Here is an 18,945-nt window from a genome sequence, read left to right on the forward strand (position 1 = left end):
ACATTACTCCAGACTTGGCCTCACCAATGTCTTAGAACGTTTCAGTTCAATCTCTGACACCTGAGAGCTGCCATTCTCAACGTGGGCCCTATGAACACTCCTGAAGGCCACAGCACATTTAAATAAAAGTTTTGTTTTCTCCTCATGTAACACAATTTTTTTCATATTTTTTATGTAGTTGGTAGGAGAGACGTACGGAAGAAACCAAAACTTGACTCTTCACAGAGAAGGGGGCCCATGAACTCTGAGCGGAGCCCTAGTCGGGGGAGGCCATAGCTAAGAAAAGGTCCAGAATGGCTGTCTTAGGACATAGCACTTCCCCAGGCATCCGAGCCCGGAGAGGTTGGAACCCAGGGTCTAATTACGGACTACAAACTGACACTTTTGGAAGGACCTGATCACAGAAAGTTTCACCAACGGTGCCTGGGAGATGAAGATAAATATGAGAGATAGAGAGAGAGAGAGAGAGAGAGAGAGAGAGAGAGAGAGAGAGAGAGAGAGAGAGAGATCATCTGAGCCAGGAACTGAAGGTTTACAGAGATGACTGGCAGAGCAGGGATAAAAATAGGGCCAGATTCGTGGGGAGTCAGGAAGGGATCAAGAGCTAATTCTGTCAGGAATGCCAGGAAACGTTACAACCAAATGAATTAGCCAAGTGGTGACCAAAAATAACCAGACATGCCCATCTTACAAGAGGTGCCTTCAAGGTCTGAAGGAAAGGATGAGGTAAAAGTCGAGGGACAGGGAGAGAAGGACCTGCCCTTAGACCACAACCGACGTATCTATTGGGAGAAAGGGGGCTGCCACTGAAACAATCTGAATTGTCAGCGGACTTGGCCGCACAAAGCAGAGACACGAGTTCAAATCCTATTGGGGCCGCAGGGAAACGCCGATTCAATAATTATATAAATGTAGAATAGGAAGGTGGTGTCAGTAAGGGTGACCCTAACCAGATCAAAAACTGTTCGCATCCTTCATCAAATCTCGAAGGAAATTATTCAATGCATGAATTGATGGGGTAGGGAGGCATTCAAAGCACTGAAGTGGTATCTAGGCAGACTCCCAAGTCCCAAGACATAGGCACAGTTCTCAGCAGTGGACCGTTCAGGGGCTCTGCAGCTCAAGAACTCGGGGACGAGAAGCCCACGCAGGCTGCGGGCTACTGGCGACCACGGTCAATGGTCTCGCCCCAGGCTGCGGACGGGCTCAAGACTGAAGGGGGTGCCTGGCATCGGAACTGGGAGGTGAGAGGGTGCTAGAGGCTTCCTGATTGCGTTGGAGATTCGGATCTGGAGTTCGGGTTGGCCGATGGTTCGGACAGGAGTCTGTGTGGCTGCTCAGGCTGCGGGAGGCGAATCAGCGACTCTGGGGGATTTTACATTGCTTCTCTATGTGTGACTTTAAAGAACAATTTTTGCCGATAGCGGGTATATTCATCTGCCTTACAGTAGATTAAAGGAAATTATGTGTAATATCACGTCAATAAAATAATCTTGAATCTTTTCTCTCTCCCGGCCTCCTCTCCATATCCAATTAACACCTTTTGTCTGTCAATCTGCAGTACTGCTCCGTCCTTTCTTTTAATTTGGGCACCGGCCTGCTTTTCACTCGTACCTTGAAGAAGGGCTCAGGTCCGAAATGTCAGTAATCTATCTTTACCTCCTATGGAACGCTCTGAGTTCCTCCAGCATTCTTTCAATTCCTCACAGTGTCTGCAGACTTTGGTGTTTCACTCCAAGGCACCGTCAGCCAAGGACCACGCTGGTCACCGCGACTCTCCTTATGACGGCAGGCAGATTGCTTCTTAAACACTGCAGCTCAGACACAGGCCCCTCGGCCCTTCTAGGACAGGGATGGCCAGGATCAACTGCTGGAGGGAGATTCAAATTGTGACGCCCTTCCCTTTGCCTTTTTTCTGCAGGTTAATGGAGGAGATTCAACTCAAGGAGGAAGCAGAGCACAACCTGGCTGCATTCCGAAATGTAAGTCCGGCCCTCTGTAGAAAGACTACAGCACGGAAACAGGCCCTTCAGGCCATCTAGTCTGTGTTGAACTATTATTCTGCCTCGTCCCACTGGCCTGGACTCGGACCATACCCCTCCCATCCACGTGCCTGTCCAAATTTTTCTTACACGTTAAAATTGAACCCACATTCACCACTTCAGCTGGCAGCTCGTTCCACACTCCCACCACTCTGTGTGTGAAGAAGGTCCCCCCTAAACATTTCCCCTTTCACCCTTAACCCAGGTCCTGTTTCAGTGGTAAAAGCCTGCTTGCATTTACTCTACCTCCCTCATAATTTTAAATACCTCCATCAAATCTCCCCTCATCCTTCCACGCTCCAGGGAACAAAGTCCGAACCTGCTTAACCTTTCCCTGTAACTTAGTTCCTGAAGTTACACCAACATCCTTTTAAATCTCTGCACTCTGTCAGTCTTATTGATATTTTTCCTGTAGGAAGGAGACCAAGACTGCACACAGTAGCCCTGAAATCCCCAAAACCTTTTGGTTCATTCTTTGCAGCAATAGAGAGGAGGCTGTTTGATGTGATGTTGGGATGGATACAGCAGGGAGCCCATCAGAGCCTGGGTGCCCCATGAGGAGTGATGCATCTCCTGATACTTCAAAGCCTTTCCACCATCTGCAAGGCATGTTGGGTGGTGGGGCATGCTCCTCCTGTTCCAGAAAGCCTCAAGGAGGTCAACATCAACCAGGTCAAAGGAGTTGTCCATCCACCACCTTAAATGTTCCCACCCTCCCTTCACCATTTACACACTGTGGCCTCGGCATTTACTCTGTGGTTACTCACCCTGATGGCTTACACAAGGTGACTTAGGATGGGCAATAAGTGTCGGTGTTGTCAGTGATGCACTGACCTGAGGTCAAGAATCTTCCAATTGTGCAGCAGAAAGCTGATTGGCTAAGAGACGGCAGAGCATGGGAAGATTGGGCATGATGGGTGACCAATGGAGAGTGCTTGTAGGGGGCTCATGTGATATTCAATTGTCTTCAGCACAAGACGTGTCCACATTTTGTTTCTCAGCATCAACCTTCTTCCTCCCAGAGGTCTCCCACTCTTCTCCCCCCCACCCATGCCTTTCCCGTTCGCTCTAGGCCCGCAGGTGAACGTGGCGCAACCTTTCTCTCCTCCTTCTGAGCCCAGCCCATGCACTCTTCCAGTCCCCCCTGCTCCAACACGTTCCGGCCTGCATGGGCACTTTGCATTTCCCGAGCATTGCCATGGATGCACCGCCAGCGGTGAGTGGCCCGACTCAGGGCCCGCGTAAGTTTGCAGCTGCGACACTCTCTAACACCTGCAGACTTTCTGGTCGAGAACCCTCACTGGGGCTTGCTGGCCTGCCTCACCCGCCCCCCAGCCCACCCCCCCCCCCCCCCCCAGCTAACACTCAGGCTCGCCTGAAACCTGTCGGTATGACGAGCTGTCCATCAGGGGACGGTGCCACCCTGCATGTTCCGGCCTGCAGAAGAGGTGCGCAGAAGGCTGGTGCGGCCCATGTGGAGAAGGGCCACTGCCACTGAACCCTGCGGGACACAATCCCTCCCAAACGCTCAGTAAGGCCCCTCAAGTGGCAACCTGGACACAGAAAGTGCTCACGCTTCTGACGTATCGAGTCGATAACTCTAGAATGTATTACTTGAGCGACACTGAAGCTTAATGTCTTACATGAGTACAATATACATTTTCAGCAAAATTCTCACTTCCTGCAGCCAAAGAGCCACTTGAAAAATAAAAAAAACACCCAACTCCAACAGTGCGGGTAAGTGGGACTAGAGATCACTTAACTCGGTGCGGACTAGAGGGGCTGAGATGGCCCGTTTCCGTACTGTCATTCTTATATGGTTATAGGAAAGCACAAGACGAGAGCAGGAACCGGCCATCCGGCCCGTCGAGCCTGCTCTGCCATTCATTGAGATCATAGGTGATCATGGGCATGGACTCAGCTCCACTTATCCATCTCTTCCCCACAATCGGTAATTTCCCAACCACGCAGAAGGTTTCTCCAATCGTATCTTAAATACATTTAATGAGGGAGCCTCTACACCAGTGATTCTCAACCTTTTTCTTTCCACTCACTTGAAGTAATCCCGATGCCATCGGTGTTCTGTGATTAGTAAGAGATTGCTTAAGGTGGCATGTGGGTAGAAAGAAAAAGGCTAAGGACCACTTCTGCCTCCTTGGGCAGAGAATCCCACAGATTCACCACTCACTGGGAGAAGAAGCAGGTTCTTCCTCATCTCTGACCTAAATCCACTTCCCTGAATCTTTAGGCTGTGTCCCTCCGAGTTCAACTTTCCCTGCCTCTACCTGAGTCATTCTCAGCGGGACCCCTCCAGTCCCATCACACGCTCCTGGGGTCAGACACAGAATGAAGCCCAGCAAATTTAAGTGAAAGCTTTGTTTTCTTTTCAACTCATGTAACAACATTTTTAAATGATTTTTATGTAAGTCGGTAGGAAAGAAATATGGAATAAACCAACTAAACTTGTCTGCTTCACAGTGAAGGGGGCCCTTAAACGTTGAGCAGAGACCTGGGGTGGGGGAGGGGCAGTAGAGCTGAAAAGAAGGTTGAGAATGGCTGGTCTACATTTTTATTTCTTTCTTTTTCAAACTTTATACCAAGTTTCAAATTAATAAACACAAGAATGATCACATTAACAAGGGATCACATTAACAAGGGTTAACGTCCACCAACACTGACGTCGAGCAGCATCTGGAAACTGAGGCTCGCAATCTTTTAGAAGACAAACATGAAAAGGAATCGAACTTTAATTCAAAAATATCCCCCTGACTAAGAAACAAAACAAAAGCTGGGCGACCACATTTCAGAGGTTAAACCATGATTTTGCAGTTAATTCCGCTCCTCTACGCTCACAGAAAGTGTTCTCAAAGGATTTGGAAAGGATCTTGAATACAGAGAAAAACTGAGTAGACTGGGATTTTATTTGTTGGAGCGTAGAAGGTGGAGAGGGGATTTGATAGAAGTATTTAAAATTATGAAGGGGATTATGAGGTTGAGCCATGATTGCATTGAATGGCGGAGCAGGCTCGATGGGCCATTTTTGGCCGACTCCTGTTCCTACTTCCTATGTTCCTATGAATAGATGGTGGAGATGCGAAAAGGCTCTTCCCCCTGAGGGGAGGGGAGATTGGTACAAGGGGTCATAAGTTAAGGGTTGGGGGGGCAAAACTTTAGGAGTAATACAAGAGGAAGCTTCTTCACTCAGAGAGTGGTGGCTGAGTGGAATGACCTTCCGGAAGAGGTAGTTGTGGCAGGGTCTCTTCTGTCATTGAAGAGGAGGTTAGAGGAGTACATGGATGTGAGGGAGTTGGAGGGTTATGGGCACGGGAGTGGGTAGGTGGAACTAGTGGAGTTTCACGTAAATCGGTGCGGACTAGAGGGGCTGATGTGGCCTGTTTCCGTACTGTAAATTGTTATATGGTTATTTGGATCAACTTACATCGTATGAAAACGTTAACCAAATGACCCCCGTGTTTCTTCAAATTTAACCGAAATGTCGACAGAATCACTTCTGATTTTTTTTCTAAGTTTAAATCGGCTCTAGATTGGGAAAACCATTAAAACGTAAGGAGGTGGTTTAGGGTCTTTCTTTTTGAGTTGAAGAATCTCCTGGCTATGAAAGTAACACGACGAGCAGATAAGTGGCCAGAGTCCAAAACATACATAGTCAGAGTTTTCTATCCCTTTCGTAATTTTATATCTTTCTGTAAGATCCCCTCTCATTCTTCTGAATTTCCCAGGTAACCCAATCTTTCCTCAGAGGTTCACGCCCTTCATCTCTCCAGTCAATCTCCTCGGCCCAGTAGATTCTTTCTCAAGGAGAGAATAAATTTGCACACTTAAAGGAGTGCAACAAAAAACTGCCCTTTCAAGAATGTAAAGAATGTTGTGGCCTCTTTTTCCATTTCTTCTCTTTATTTTTAACGAATGATATTGATCACAAGATATAGGAGCGGGTATCTTTTACATCAACTATATCTCACTCCACAGAAATTAAATGGATTAAATTCTAATTTTTCAGATCCATGTTTTAGATGCAATAAGGCAATAGGTTCACAATTAAGACCCTTTTGGGCAGAACTGGGTTTAATTTTGGAAAGTGTTACAAAAGTTAAGTTTCCTCAAGATCCAAATTATTTAATTGAAATTAAATATCGAAAATAATTTGTTGCAATAGCCCTGGCGGTAGCTAAAAATGTGTGGCAGTAACTTGGAAATCAGATGTATATTTGGGAACAAGTAGATGGCCCGAATGAAATAAGTAATTGGACACCACTTTAAAAAATTACATATAATTTATGCAACAAATTTGAAATTTTGGAAAAAATTTGGGTATCCTATCTAAAAGTTGTAGGAATGAAGTTGTAATCGCCCAACCTGAACCTTCTGACTTCTAAAATCAAGAAAATTAAGATACCTGTAGTGTAGACGAGCGCTACTCAAAGAAAGACACACACAGGCATAGTGAGGTTTTATTGGGGCTAAGGCCCAGTGTTTAGACCCTCTGGCTGAAGAAACGTTTTTCCCCCCCATCCTGGGTTTAAATTGCTGCCCTTTTATCTTGAGGTTGAGCTCCCTGGTCTGAGACTCTCCTCCCTATAGGAAGCAAAGTTGGTTTGAATTGAAACAAGGCCCGAGCTCCTCCAGGGATGCTGATGGCGATTTGGGCAAAGGGAAGAACGATGGCTCTCACTTTCGGTCTGAAACGTATTGTGGGCCCATCTTCTTTCTTCTGTTGCACAGATCTGGACCATGATCAGAATACTCATGTTATTTTGAAATGGGCCACAGACAGCTGGCCGATGGAGTCAGTTTACAGTGCCATTATTAACTGGAGTTAATCCCATGCACCTGCCTCTCCCCCTCACAGGATGTTGACGCAGCCACACTAGTGCGTCTGGAACTTGAGCGGAAGATCGAGTCCCTCAACGAGGAGATTGCCTTCCTCAAAAAGGTCCACGAGGAGGTGAGTCTGGGTCTCCACGGGCACCAGGTTACCTGAGGGTTCTCTGCCTTCACTTCCAAAAAGACTCATGAAGCTTGCATCCAGTTCCCAGGGTCAGGGTCACTCCCAGGGTCAGGCAAAGAGTGAATCCCCCTCCACACCGTCCCATCATCCACTTCTGGGGTCAGGCACAGAATGAATCCCCTCCACACCGTCCCATCACACACTCCTGGGGTCAGACACAGAGTGAATCCCACTCCACACCGTCCCATCACCCACTCCCGAGGACAGACACAGAGTGAATTCCCTCCACACCATCATATCACACACTCCTGGGGTCAGACACAGAATGAAGCTCCCTCCACACCGTCCCATCACCCACTCCCGGGATCAGACACAGAGTGAATCCCCTCCGCACCATCATATCACACACTCCTGGGGTCAGACACAGAATGAAGCTCCCTCCACACCGTCCCATCACACACGCAAAGGGTCAGAGACGGAGTGAAGCGGACTCCGCACCGTCCCATCACACACTTCCGGGGTCAGACACAGAGAGAAGCTCCCTCTACACCGTCCCATCACACACATTCTCCAATCTAGGCGACTTCCTAGTAAATTTCCTCTGTGCCTTCTCCCAAGTTTCTCCATCCTTCATGCAATGGGGTGGCCATTTTTAACCTTTTTAATGATATATACCACGGACTGGATCCATAGTATGAACTCCAATAAGAACCATCTGGTGGTTGGGTATAAAACCAGTCCCTGAGAACATAGTCCAAACGGTTAACCTTGTACTCTGCCTTCGTTCGGCCTTCCAAAGTTCCTTTGTAACCATCTCCATCCCTCCCTCCCTCCCCTCACCAACCACCACCCCCAACCCCCTCCCCCCCTCAAAAGGAACTGCAGGAGCTGCAGGCTCAGCTCCATGAGCAACAGATCCAGGTCGACGTGGACGTGGCCAAACCTGATCTCACAGCCGCGCTTCGGGACATCCGCGCACAGTATGAGTCAATTTCGGCCAAGAACGTGCAAGAGGCTGAGGAGTGGTACAAGTCAAAGGTGGGCACGGCGGCGAGTTGGATGGGAAGGGACACTCCGCAGCTGGGGCGGGAACGGCGTGAGTGCGCAGCGGGTGTGCGGACTGAGCTCACGTGGCAGGGAGCTCCGTTGGGGAAAGTCGGATTGAGGTCGGAGCTCACAAACTCAACTTTACGCTTGTGGTGACGGATCGAAAATGTCTGATGGAGGTTCTTTGGCGAGCAGTCCAGAAGACATAACTTTACAGGTGCTCCCCTACTTAGGATTGGTTTTCGATTTACGGTGGGTCTGCCAGTACGTGATCCCGTCGTAAGGTGAGGGGCACCTGCACTATCTTAGGGTTCATTCAGGAATCTAATAATGATGGGAAAGAAACTGTTCAGATTTCCGATTTATTGTCAGTTAACGTACATGACATCACATACAACCCCGAGATTCCTTTTCCTGTGGGCCAGGCAGAATCACTACTTATAGGTCGTGCAAAAAAATACTGTACAATAAAGAAATGTAGACAAATCTTACAATACACAGAGAAAAAAAATCAATCGCATGCAAAGTAAATAGGTCTCTGGTGGAGTTTGTCATTGAGGAGTCTGGTAGTGGAGGGAAAGCAGCTGTTCCTGAACCTAGAGATGCGAGTCTTGTGACACCGAGACCTCTTTCCTGATGGCAGCAACGAGAATAGAGCGTGTGCTGGGTGGGGTGGATCCTTGATGATCGCTGCTGCTCTCCGACGGCAGTGTTCCTTGTAGATGTTCTCAATGGCGGGGAGGGGTTTTGCCTGTGATGTCCTGGGTTGCGTCCACTACCTTTAGCAGGGGGTATTGGTGTCCCTAAACCAGACCATGATGCACACTTGAATCTGCTGGCATCTGATCTCACACTTGGGAATCTTCATCCTGAGGCTGGGGTGGGAGGGGATGGAGTGTGAAGGGAGTGTGGGACCTACCTGATGGGAGGAGTGAAGGACACATGATCTGGGTGGGACTTAGTGAATGAGAACAAAGGCAAAAGGAAGTAGGAGTCACAAAGCGCAGACACAGGAGGACGTGCCCGACAGGTCAGTATGGGCAACTCCAACCTCAGAGAGAAGCAGAGTGGGATTGAGGGGAGGGAGTTCATTTCCGTGGAAGGTGGCGGTCGTGCGTGGGGCGGTGGTGTGAGGCGGGAGCTGCCCACCCACGCCAGCCAACTCCCTCTGCTCCCCTCCCAGGTGGCGGACCTGAATCAGAGCGCGATGAAGCATAATGACGCACTGCGGCAGGCCAAACAGGAGGCGATGGAGTATCGGCACCAAATCCAGACCTACACCTGTGAGATCGACGCCCTCAAAGGATCGGTGAGTGTTGCCTGAGCCAGCTTTGAACTTTCGAACGTTGAAACTCTCTGCAGACAGATCGGCCAATTTCTAATTAATGCCCCAGGGATGGGAACAATTGCCTCATGAGAATCTTGTAAGCTGCTTCAGAGATCGGGGTGGTCAAAGAAGGGGCAGCACGCTTGGCATAGCGGTTAGCTCAACGCGGTTAAAGCACCAGCAAATGGGATCAGGGTTCGAATCCCGTGCTGTCTGTTCAGAGTTTGTACGTTCTCCCCGTGTCTGTGTGTGTTTTCCCCGGGGGCTCCAGTTTCTTCCCACCATTCAAAATGTACCGGGGGTTTTAAGTAATGGGGTGTATTTTTGGCAGCACGGACTCGTGGGCCGAAAGGGCCCATTACTGTACAAAAAAAATTAACAATATAAAAGGCTTGCAGCACTTTGGCATTCATCAGTCTGAGTATTGAGTACAGGCGCTGGGAGGCCATGTTCAAGTCAAGTTTATTGTCATCTGATTGTACAAGTACAACCTGATGAAACACTGTTCTTGGAGCAAAACACGCAGACACACAATCAGGCATAACACACAGACAGACAAGCAATACATATGCAGGACAAGTATTCACCTAAACAAGTAAATATTGTTTCATAATTCTGAGAGTCTCGGGTGGTCAGTGTGAGCAGTTTGTCAGTCGTTCAGTGTTCTCACAGCCCGTGAGAAGAAGCTATTCCTCAGCCTGGTGGTGCTGGCTCTCATCCTCCTGGATCTCTTCCCCAATGGGAGCAGCTGAAAGATGCTGTGCGTGGGGTGGAAGGGGTCCTCAATAATTTGCGCACCCTCTTCAGACAACAATCACGGTAGATCATGTCGATGGTGGGGGAGGGGGGGGTTGGGTGCAGTTGCACATTGGCGAGGTCCTATTTGGATCATTGTGTTCGGTTCTGGTCACCGTGCTGGAGGGCAGATGTCGTTGAGGAGCTGGAGAGGGTGCAGAGAAGATTTACAAGATAGTTGCCAGGTCTCGGGAACCTGAGCTACAGGGAGGAGTTGAGCAGGCCAGGGCAAGAGGGCACAACTTCAGGGCTGAAGGGCGCCCATTTAAAACAGAGATGTGGAGGAATTACTTTAGCCAGAGAGCGGTGAACCTCTGGAATTTGCTACCACGGGCGACTGTGGAGACCTGGTCATTGGGAGTATTTAAGGCAGAGATTGATAGGTATCTGAATAGTCAAGGTATCAAAGGTTATCGGGAGAAGGCAGGGGAGTGGGGCTGAGTGGGAGAACAGATCAACTCATGATGGAATGGTGGGGCAGAGTTGATGGGCTGAATGGCCTACTTCTGCTCCTATATCTTATTCCTTGGCATGCAGGAGGATGAAGGGAGATCTCACAGAGGGGGACAAAATCATGAGTGGAATAGATTGGGGTGAACGCAGAGAGTCTTTTGCCCAGAGTGGGGGAATTGGTAATTAGAGGATAGAGGTTTAAAGTGAGGGAGGGGAGATTTAACAGGAACATGAGGGCTAACGTACTTACACAGAGGGTGGTGGGTGTGTGGAACGGGCTGCCAGAGGAGAGGGTTGAGGCAGGGACTCTCGCAATGTTTAAGAAATAATTGGATGGATACATTGATAGGATGGGTTTAGAGGGGCATGGGCCAAATACAGGCAGGTGGGACTAATGTTGGTGGGACAGTTTGGATGGCGTGGACAAGATGGGATAAATGGCTTATTTCCATACTGGATGACAGCATAAATACAAGCCCTTCGGCCCATCTAGACCATGCTGGGCACCCACATGAGGTAGAGTTCTCACCACCCTAAACTGAAAGGCTTCTCTTCCGCAGAATGAGTCTTTGATGCGGCAGTTACGGGAGATGGAGGACAGGTTTGCCAATGAGTCGGCGGGCTACACGGATACCATCGGGCGCCTGGAAGAGGAAATCAGTCACCTGAAGGACGAGATGGCCCGCCATCTGCGGGAGTACCAGGACCTGCTCAATGTCAAGATGGCGCTGGATGTGGAGATCGCCACTTACAGGAAGCTGCTGGAGGGCGAGGAGAGCAGGTGGGTCATCCATGCAGGCAGATCCATCCACTCGCCACTCCTTCACAAACCCCCCTCTCCCATCGGCATGGCCCTTACCAAAGTGTGGCCCACCCCTCAACACCACCCTACCCACCGTGACCTTCCCCAGAACCGCCCCTCCTACTGTGAACCTCCCCCCTTGAACCAGCCCATCCATCGTGACCCTTCTCCAAAACCACCCCACCCACTGTGACCCTCCCCCAGAATGGCTCCACCCGCCGTGAACCCCCAGAATGGCCCTTTTTTTTAAACATACAATCTTTATTTAAAGCAACACTTTTGCAAGACACTAAACAGACACTGAGCTACAACTAAAATCCACCATTACCGTGGGGCAGAAAGACCACGTGAAGCAGTAAACACGATCGTCGCTCGATTACACAGTATTTCACAAATTTTCATGCAACCCCCCCCTCCCCCGACCCTGAGAGACATGTAATTGCCCCTGGAGGGTCACTGTTCTCAGAACTCGGCCACCGTCCCCTTGAATGCCACTTGCCCTGCACGCTACAAACCGCACAGGCCTGGACGTAACCCTGAAAAGATTGGTAGGCAGTTGGCTCGCCTGGAGCGCTTGACTGCCTGCCGCCCCAACCCGTGTACAGCCCAGCTTTGCCAGGCCCAGCAACAACCCCACAAGGAGATCCTCCAATGTTAATCTTTTAATGAGCAATTTAGACGAGAGGTAGTAGTTCCACGGTGGAGTGGATCCATCCTGGCAAACTGTAGGCTAATTGCTGGAACCGTGTAGTTGGAGACAGCAGAGACGTCTTCTGAACAAGGGTACTCCATCACCACACACTCAAAACCTCCTTTCCATTCAAACCCCATTTCTGCCACTTTAATCATTTACCTTTCTCCATCTACCTGGTGTGGACCATGACTTCTGCCCCGCCGCTCCTGCAGTGGGACCCTCTCCCAGTACAGCCCCTCCTGTAGGGAGGGGTGGGAAAAGTTTGCGGCCATGGTGATGGGGGTGTGACCCTTTATGATGTTGGCTTCCTTCTTGAAAGGCGGGAAGGCTTGTTGCTAGCGGGACCAGAGAGGATGGGGGATGGAGGTGGGGGTCAGGTCAAGCAGAGAGGAGGGTGTTTTTCCACAAAGGGGCCAAGCAATAACTGCAGGGAGCGAGTATGGACCAGGCAAACCAACTGTGAATAGGTTTACTCAGAGGTTGAAGGTGGTGGGCTGGTGGGGTTAGTCTCGATCAGCACGGATGTGTTGGACTTGATGGCCTCCACAGAAATTTCCTTAGTTTTTATTCCCAAAATCAGGAGGCTTTTCCCTGCTAGTTAAAGTTTAGTGTGATCAGTCAGATGAGAGAGAGCCTGAAGCCTGGAGTTTGATGGAGATTCCTTGGGCTGTTCGTCTTCATGACCTGCTGTCGCTTGGTTTTCCTGCAGGATTGTGATGCCGTTGCCGACATTTTCGACCTTGAGCTTCAGAGGTAAGTTCAAGGTTCAAGGTTCTTTTTATTATCATGTTAAAATGTTTCATACTTGATGTGCTTTAAGGCAGAAAGAGAGTTGCCGGGCACCCCTTACAGTACGAGAGAAAGAAAAGCAAAAGAGACTCCCTTCAGAGTCACTGAGTGTCTGTGGATTCACCTCCCACAGCCTCTGCAGCCGCACGGACTCCTGTTCAATCCGTCGGCCGACCTGAGCTCCAGATCTGAACCTCCGACATGATCAGTGCCCAAGGCCCTTCCGGGAGCCCTTCTTGCCTTCAGCCCCCTCTCACATCCCAGTACCGATACCTGGTTCCCATGAGCCTGTCTCCAGCAGCCTGTGCAAGTCCTTCAACCGCAAGTCGCCCACGGCCTGTGTGGGTCCCTCAGCTGTAGACCCCTCGCTGGTTCACCTCCACGGTCACTGTCCTGTAGGGTCATTAGATCTGCTTCTCCTTCTCAATGGTGGGGGGGAGGGGGGTGGTGTTCTCCCTATTTCTGGTGCCCTGTGCCAGTCCGCTGCTTCCCCCAGAGTCTGCAACCCCTTGTATCAGCTACCCACCACTGGCACCGCCATCTTGGTCCCAGATCCCATGGTTGCAGGATTTTACTTGCAAACATGCCAGCTCCTTTAAGAAGCTGTATAAACCCCTTACAGAGCAGTTATTTAGGTCTAGGCAGTGGGATCCTGTGGAGCAGCACCTTGTCTCCACTCCCCACTCTCCTGGGTCTGCACCAGTGATGCCCTGCTGTTATAGCAGCCCCAGTGGTGCCAGATGCCTGTAGGTTAATTCCCACAGCTGTCACTCTAGAGGTTCAGGTATACGACAGTAAACCTGCGATACACTTTGTTTCAGAGACCAGCCCTGAGCAGCCACAGCGGGAGGTCCACACCAAGAAGACAGTGACCATCAAGACTTATGAGACCAGGGATGGAGAGGTGAGGGTCATAGAGTGTGGAGGGAGGTTAGTAAGGGATTGCTTAAAGTGGGATGAGGGTGGGAAGAAAAAAAACCACTGTTTTAATCATCCCTTGTTGGCTCATTTTGTGCAGGGTTTCAGAGCTCCAGAGGAAATGGGCAAATGACAATTTTTTTCAAGGAAAATATTTCAGTAACAATTGGTTCTAGAGCAGTGTTTCTCAACCTTCCCTTCCCACTCACATCCCACCTTAAGCAATCCCTTACTAATCACAGAGCACCGATGGCCTAGGGATTACTTAAAGGGGGATGTGAGTGGGAAGGAAAAAGTTGAGAACCCCTGGTCTGGAGGAGACAGATTTATTCCCACCGTTTCACACCTGAACCCGAATGAGCCAGAGGCGAGAAATATCAGAAAGTCTCAGAATTCAGACAGTGCCGGCTAGGGAAGGGGTCCTTATCTTCCAAATGGACACCCTCCAACCAGAAGTCATTAACATTGACTTCTCCGGCTTTCGTTAAACCCCTCCTCCCCCACGTCTTCCTACCCCTGTCACCGCCTTCCTCTATCTCTGCCTCTCCATTCCATCTCCTTTCGCACAGACGTGACAAGTTCTTACCTTGTCCCTTATCAGACCCATTGATCACCTCATTGATCCCACAGCCAACATTGTCTCAATTCTGAACTTACCTGTCTCCTATGGGCGTTGCAAGACCGGCTGAGTTCCTGCAGCATTTTGGGTGGCTCCTGCCTCTGTCTGTGTTCTCTGCCTGGATTATCCTTCCGTATCTGAAAACGAGGACCTCTGTAAATGGGAAAAGGGGGCAGAGAAAGATTCGCGAGGAGCTGGGGGCTTGAGGAGCTAGTGAATTGGCTGGGACCTCTCTCCTTGGGCCGCCAAATGTTGAGGGGGGATGAACTTTTCTGTGGGGCATGGGCGAGGCTTTCTCCCGGGGAAGGGGGGTCTATCTAAAGCCAGAGGGCAGAGTTTGAAGGTGAGAGGGACGAGTGGACCTGAAGGGGAACCTTTCTCACACAGAAGGCAGTGGGTGTGTGGAGTGAGCTGCCGGAGGGATGGGGTCGTTTGCAACATTTGGACGGGCACTGGGATAGGAAAGATCTCGAGAGACATGGGCCAAATGCCAGCAAATGGGATCAGCTCAGGGGAACACAGGGCAGATGGATCGAAGGACCTTCTTCCGCGCTGTAGAATTCTTTGCCGCGGACAAACACTCGCCCGTCTCCCTCCTGACATGTTCTCTCTCTTGCCCCTCCAGGTGATCAGTGAGTCTTCACAGAAGCAAGAGGAGTTGGCTTAAACCCCCCCTCCCCCCAACTCAGCAGGGAGACATGCGGACCGTCGAAGCCCTGCACCACCCCTCAACCCACCCCGCCTTGTTTCCCCCCCCCCACCTCCACCCCTTGCTGCTGGTGGTTCAGGATAAAAGAAGCAATGGCCGCAGGCACGTGACAAGGTGCCTTGAACCCCAGCTTGCCTCCCCCTCATGGAGGGTTGCACGTCGAGTGGTTGGGGGAGGGAGAAAGGCGAGGAAGTCGTTGAATTTCAAAACCAGGGCCACACTCTTTGGAGAAGAGAGAAGAGAAGAGAGATGCAGAGACGTCGTGAAGATCTTGTATCTGCTCCTCATTCAGGAAGATTCCAGATCTCAAATCCATCCAATCTCACGTTTCCTGATTTATTTTTAAACGGAAGCCCATCCACCCTTGATGATGGAGCCCTTGCAACCAATCAACATCTGTGTTGATGCCCTTCCCCCTCATTTCTAGCTTCAGGACTACGGGAACTGGTGGTCAGGCCTGTGGGATGGTCGCAGGGTTGGTGGGGGAACAGCCAGCCATTCTCTCCTCAGCACCGACGTTACCACTGGGTTCCCACTGGGGATGGTGCAGGTCAGAGGAAGTCATTCCCTACTCCCATCTCCCGACCCTTTCTGATCATTCCCCCACTGTTTCTTGACCCAGATGTTGCCCAGCAACTGGATGGATCAGCCATCATCAACAGGGCTTCGCTGGGGGTGGTGGGACATCCTGATATGCCTTGATGAGCTCTCTTCTCTCTCTCTCTCTCTCTCTTTCTCTCTCTCTCTCTCTCTCTCTCTCCCTTCCTCTCCCCCTCTTGTCCTTTCACCCTCCCCCCCCTTCCTCCCTGTAGGAGAAACATGTACAAGGCTGGTTGGACTCAATCTTTGATTGATCAGTTGTGTTTGTTCCTGGGCCAGTTCTGCAGTTCTGTTGTGGATGAACAACACTGAATTTACAGTCCTGAAACAGGCACGTTGCTCCACAGGAGATCCACTTACCCAACACTGTCTCCTCCCTCACTCAGAGAGGCAGCGACAGACACAGCACAGGCCCTTCAGCTCTCCGAGTCTCCACAGACCACCCCCTTCCCTTAGGCATCCCATCTGGCCGAACACTCTCCATGGGGGTGGGGTGAAAGGCACCTCAGAGACCTGGAGGTGGTGGCACGAGGGGGATATTCCGCCTCTGTCGCTCAGTACCCCGGGAAGGGTGCAGGAGTAACAATGGCTGGGTGGTCCTCATTCCCTGACCCCTTTTTCACTCCAGGAGGTCAATGCACAATACTGGTGAGTGCACTTCACCTACCCCTGACCCCCCCGAGCCGTGTCCACCCTGCCTGGGTTCAGCCAAGACACTCACACACCAAGTGCAGCTCTGTAAAGCGTTACACAAAGTTCGCCAGGGCAGGTGATCAAAGGCCACAGACACGTGGTTGAAGTAAACGTTGGATAAACTCAGCAGGTCAAACGGTGTCCTTTATGTAGCAAAGATAACGATACAGAATCGATGTTTCGGGCTTGAGGCCTTCATCAAGGGGTAGAGATGGATTTTGAGCAAGTCCTGAAGGAAGATAGAAAAGTTTGTCGATCCTGGAGTTCGAAGCCCAAGGCAGCTGAAAGGGGAAATATCCAGGGGTGGACAGAGGGGTGAGCAGGTTGAGATTGCGAAGAGCTGTGTGGGCTGGGTCAGGGAGGGGAAAGGCATTGGAGGGCAGGTCTCAGTGGAGGGGGTGTAGTGAGTAGGACTTGGTGTGGGATGGGACACAAGGCAACAGTGGTCTGTCCCCTAGAGACTTGCTGCGCCTGCCACATGACGAGCCTCCTGACTGGAAACCTAACCAATCGAGACTCTTTAGCTGGACACAAAGCTGCTCCACCCCATTCCCAAGCCAGTCCATGAACTGTCAAACCCGACACCTTCAAACCAGAGGAACAATACCTAATATTCCATCTGGACACTCTCCAACCAGATGATATTAACAACAATTTCTCCAGTTTCTATTAACCTCCTCCCCTGAGTCTCTTGCTTTCTCTATCCCTGTCTCCTGTCCCCCAGCTCCCCACCCCCTTCCGTCTCCATTGAGGGAGTTACCCCCCTCCCCCTATCACCTCAGCTTTTCTCTCTTCTACCCTCTCAGTCTGTATGCACCGGTTACCTCTTATCTGTTAGTCCATGCTCCTCCCCCCCTTCCTCTCCTCCCACCAACCCCTCCGATGCAAAGCTTTGAACCAAAACATTGACGATTTCTCTACCCCCAGGACCTGCTGAGTTTCCCCGGCAGTACGACGATCCTAGCTTGGTTTCTTCAGTACCAGAGATCTTGTACTTTATGGCACGAGGAAGTGGGATGATCATTCGGTGCATTAAAAAAGTTGATTCAGCCCATCGAGCTTCTGCCAGCCCTTTGCAAGAGATATCCAATTGGTCACCACCTTTATTTCTCAGCCTTGGCAATCGAATACCTTGTCAGTTTTGTGGAATCCAAACTAAATGTATTCGCAACAGGATAGAAGGGCTCTCCGGCCCATGAATTAAGTGCTGCCGATCCCATCCACTTAACCTACCAACCCCTGTCCGTTTTCTGGAGGGTGGGAGGAAACCGGAGTTCCCGGGGCAAAGCCGCGCGGGTCACAGGGCTGTCTCGGGACAGCAGCGGATTCGAACCCGGCTCGCCGGGCGCTGCAATGGCGTCGAGGAAACCATGCCACCATCATCCTTACACAGAAGGGGTTGGGGGGGGTGGGGCAGTGAAGGTTCACCAGGAGAGACAGGGTCGGGACTTTGGCTTTCCCGGCCACGGCTTGAAGACTATAACATTCTAACCAGGCTTGAGAGGGCAAGCGTGGGACTGACTGGATGGAACATCTCAAACAAGGGCAACTCCGTTCTTCAGAGGACCCTGAATCTTTGGGATTCTTTGGCCTGGTATATTCAGGAACGTTTTTGGATGTTAAGGGGGAATCAGAGAGGTCAAGAAGTGATGAGAGAGAAGAACCACCAGAACCAGTCTCAGGGGGCTGAATGGACTCCTGTTCCTTTTTTTTAAAAGTTTAGTAACGTTCCTTAAAGCAACATTTTTATTTCCAAATTGCGGCCCCTGTCCGGGTTAACCCATCGGCTGGGCTCGCTGGCTTGTCTCTGCGGCCCGGCAATTCACCTGATAAGCATTTCTCTTTCTCAAAGACTCAGATGTAGATGTGAACACCTCTAATAAATCTCCGCTTCAACCCACTGCCTCCTCTATTCCTGCGCCGCGTCGGTTAACGCGGTCCCTGCGACGTTGCTGCCAGGTCACACTTGGGGTGGGGGGGTGGGCATGGCCAATAAAATGTTGAGAATGGCTGATTTAGAGAATAAAGTTACAATGAGAAGGAAGATTAATCAGCACCAAGGAAGCGAAGTGTGAAAGCATGGTGGTGGGGTTCATTCAAGAGCCTGATGGCTGCAGGGAAGCCTGAAGGTGCACCCTCTTGAGCCTTCGCCCCTGTGGGAGGAGGGAGAGAGAGTGTGTCCGGGGCGCGATGGGTCCCACACTGGGTCTGGGGCACCGGGAGGTGTAAGTGGTGTCCATTGTGGGGGGGGGGAGGGGAGTTTGCGAGATGTTCCGAGCTGTGCCCACTGCCTTCTGCAGCCTCTCCCGACCTCGAGCAGAGCAGCTCCCGCTCCATGCCGTGGTGCCCCCACCAAGTCTGCTCTCGATGGGGCCCCCCGTAGAAGTTGGTGAGGGCTGGGACGGGCATGCCGAACTTCCTGGCTTTCTGAGAAAGTCGATGTGACTGTGCAGCATTATGGCTGTCACATGAACGTGCTGGTCTCAGT

General features: G+C 50.7%; 1 protein-coding gene across 1 annotated transcript in view; it reads left to right on the forward strand.

The window, feature by feature from the left end:
* The window catches only part of LOC138762276 (desmin-like), a 34,519-nt gene extending 16,166 nt beyond the window's left edge, over nucleotides 1–18,353 (forward strand). Inside the window, exons 2-9 of the mRNA XM_069935975.1 lie at nucleotides 1,922–1,982; nucleotides 6,913–7,008; nucleotides 7,888–8,049; nucleotides 9,242–9,367; nucleotides 11,194–11,414; nucleotides 12,839–12,882; nucleotides 13,740–13,822; nucleotides 15,081–18,353. Of these exons, the coding sequence (XP_069792076.1) occupies nucleotides 1,922–1,982; nucleotides 6,913–7,008; nucleotides 7,888–8,049; nucleotides 9,242–9,367; nucleotides 11,194–11,414; nucleotides 12,839–12,882; nucleotides 13,740–13,822; nucleotides 15,081–15,122 (835 nt within the window). The 3' untranslated portion in view covers nucleotides 15,123–18,353. The remainder of the gene's footprint in view (nucleotides 1–1,921; nucleotides 1,983–6,912; nucleotides 7,009–7,887; nucleotides 8,050–9,241; nucleotides 9,368–11,193; nucleotides 11,415–12,838; nucleotides 12,883–13,739; nucleotides 13,823–15,080) is intronic.
* Nucleotides 18,354–18,945: the final 592 nt, after the last annotated feature.

The sequence above is a fragment of the Narcine bancroftii genome, chromosome 4, assembly GCF_036971445.1.
Source record: "Narcine bancroftii isolate sNarBan1 chromosome 4, sNarBan1.hap1, whole genome shotgun sequence".
Lineage (NCBI taxonomy): Eukaryota > Metazoa > Chordata > Chondrichthyes > Torpediniformes > Narcinidae > Narcine > Narcine bancroftii.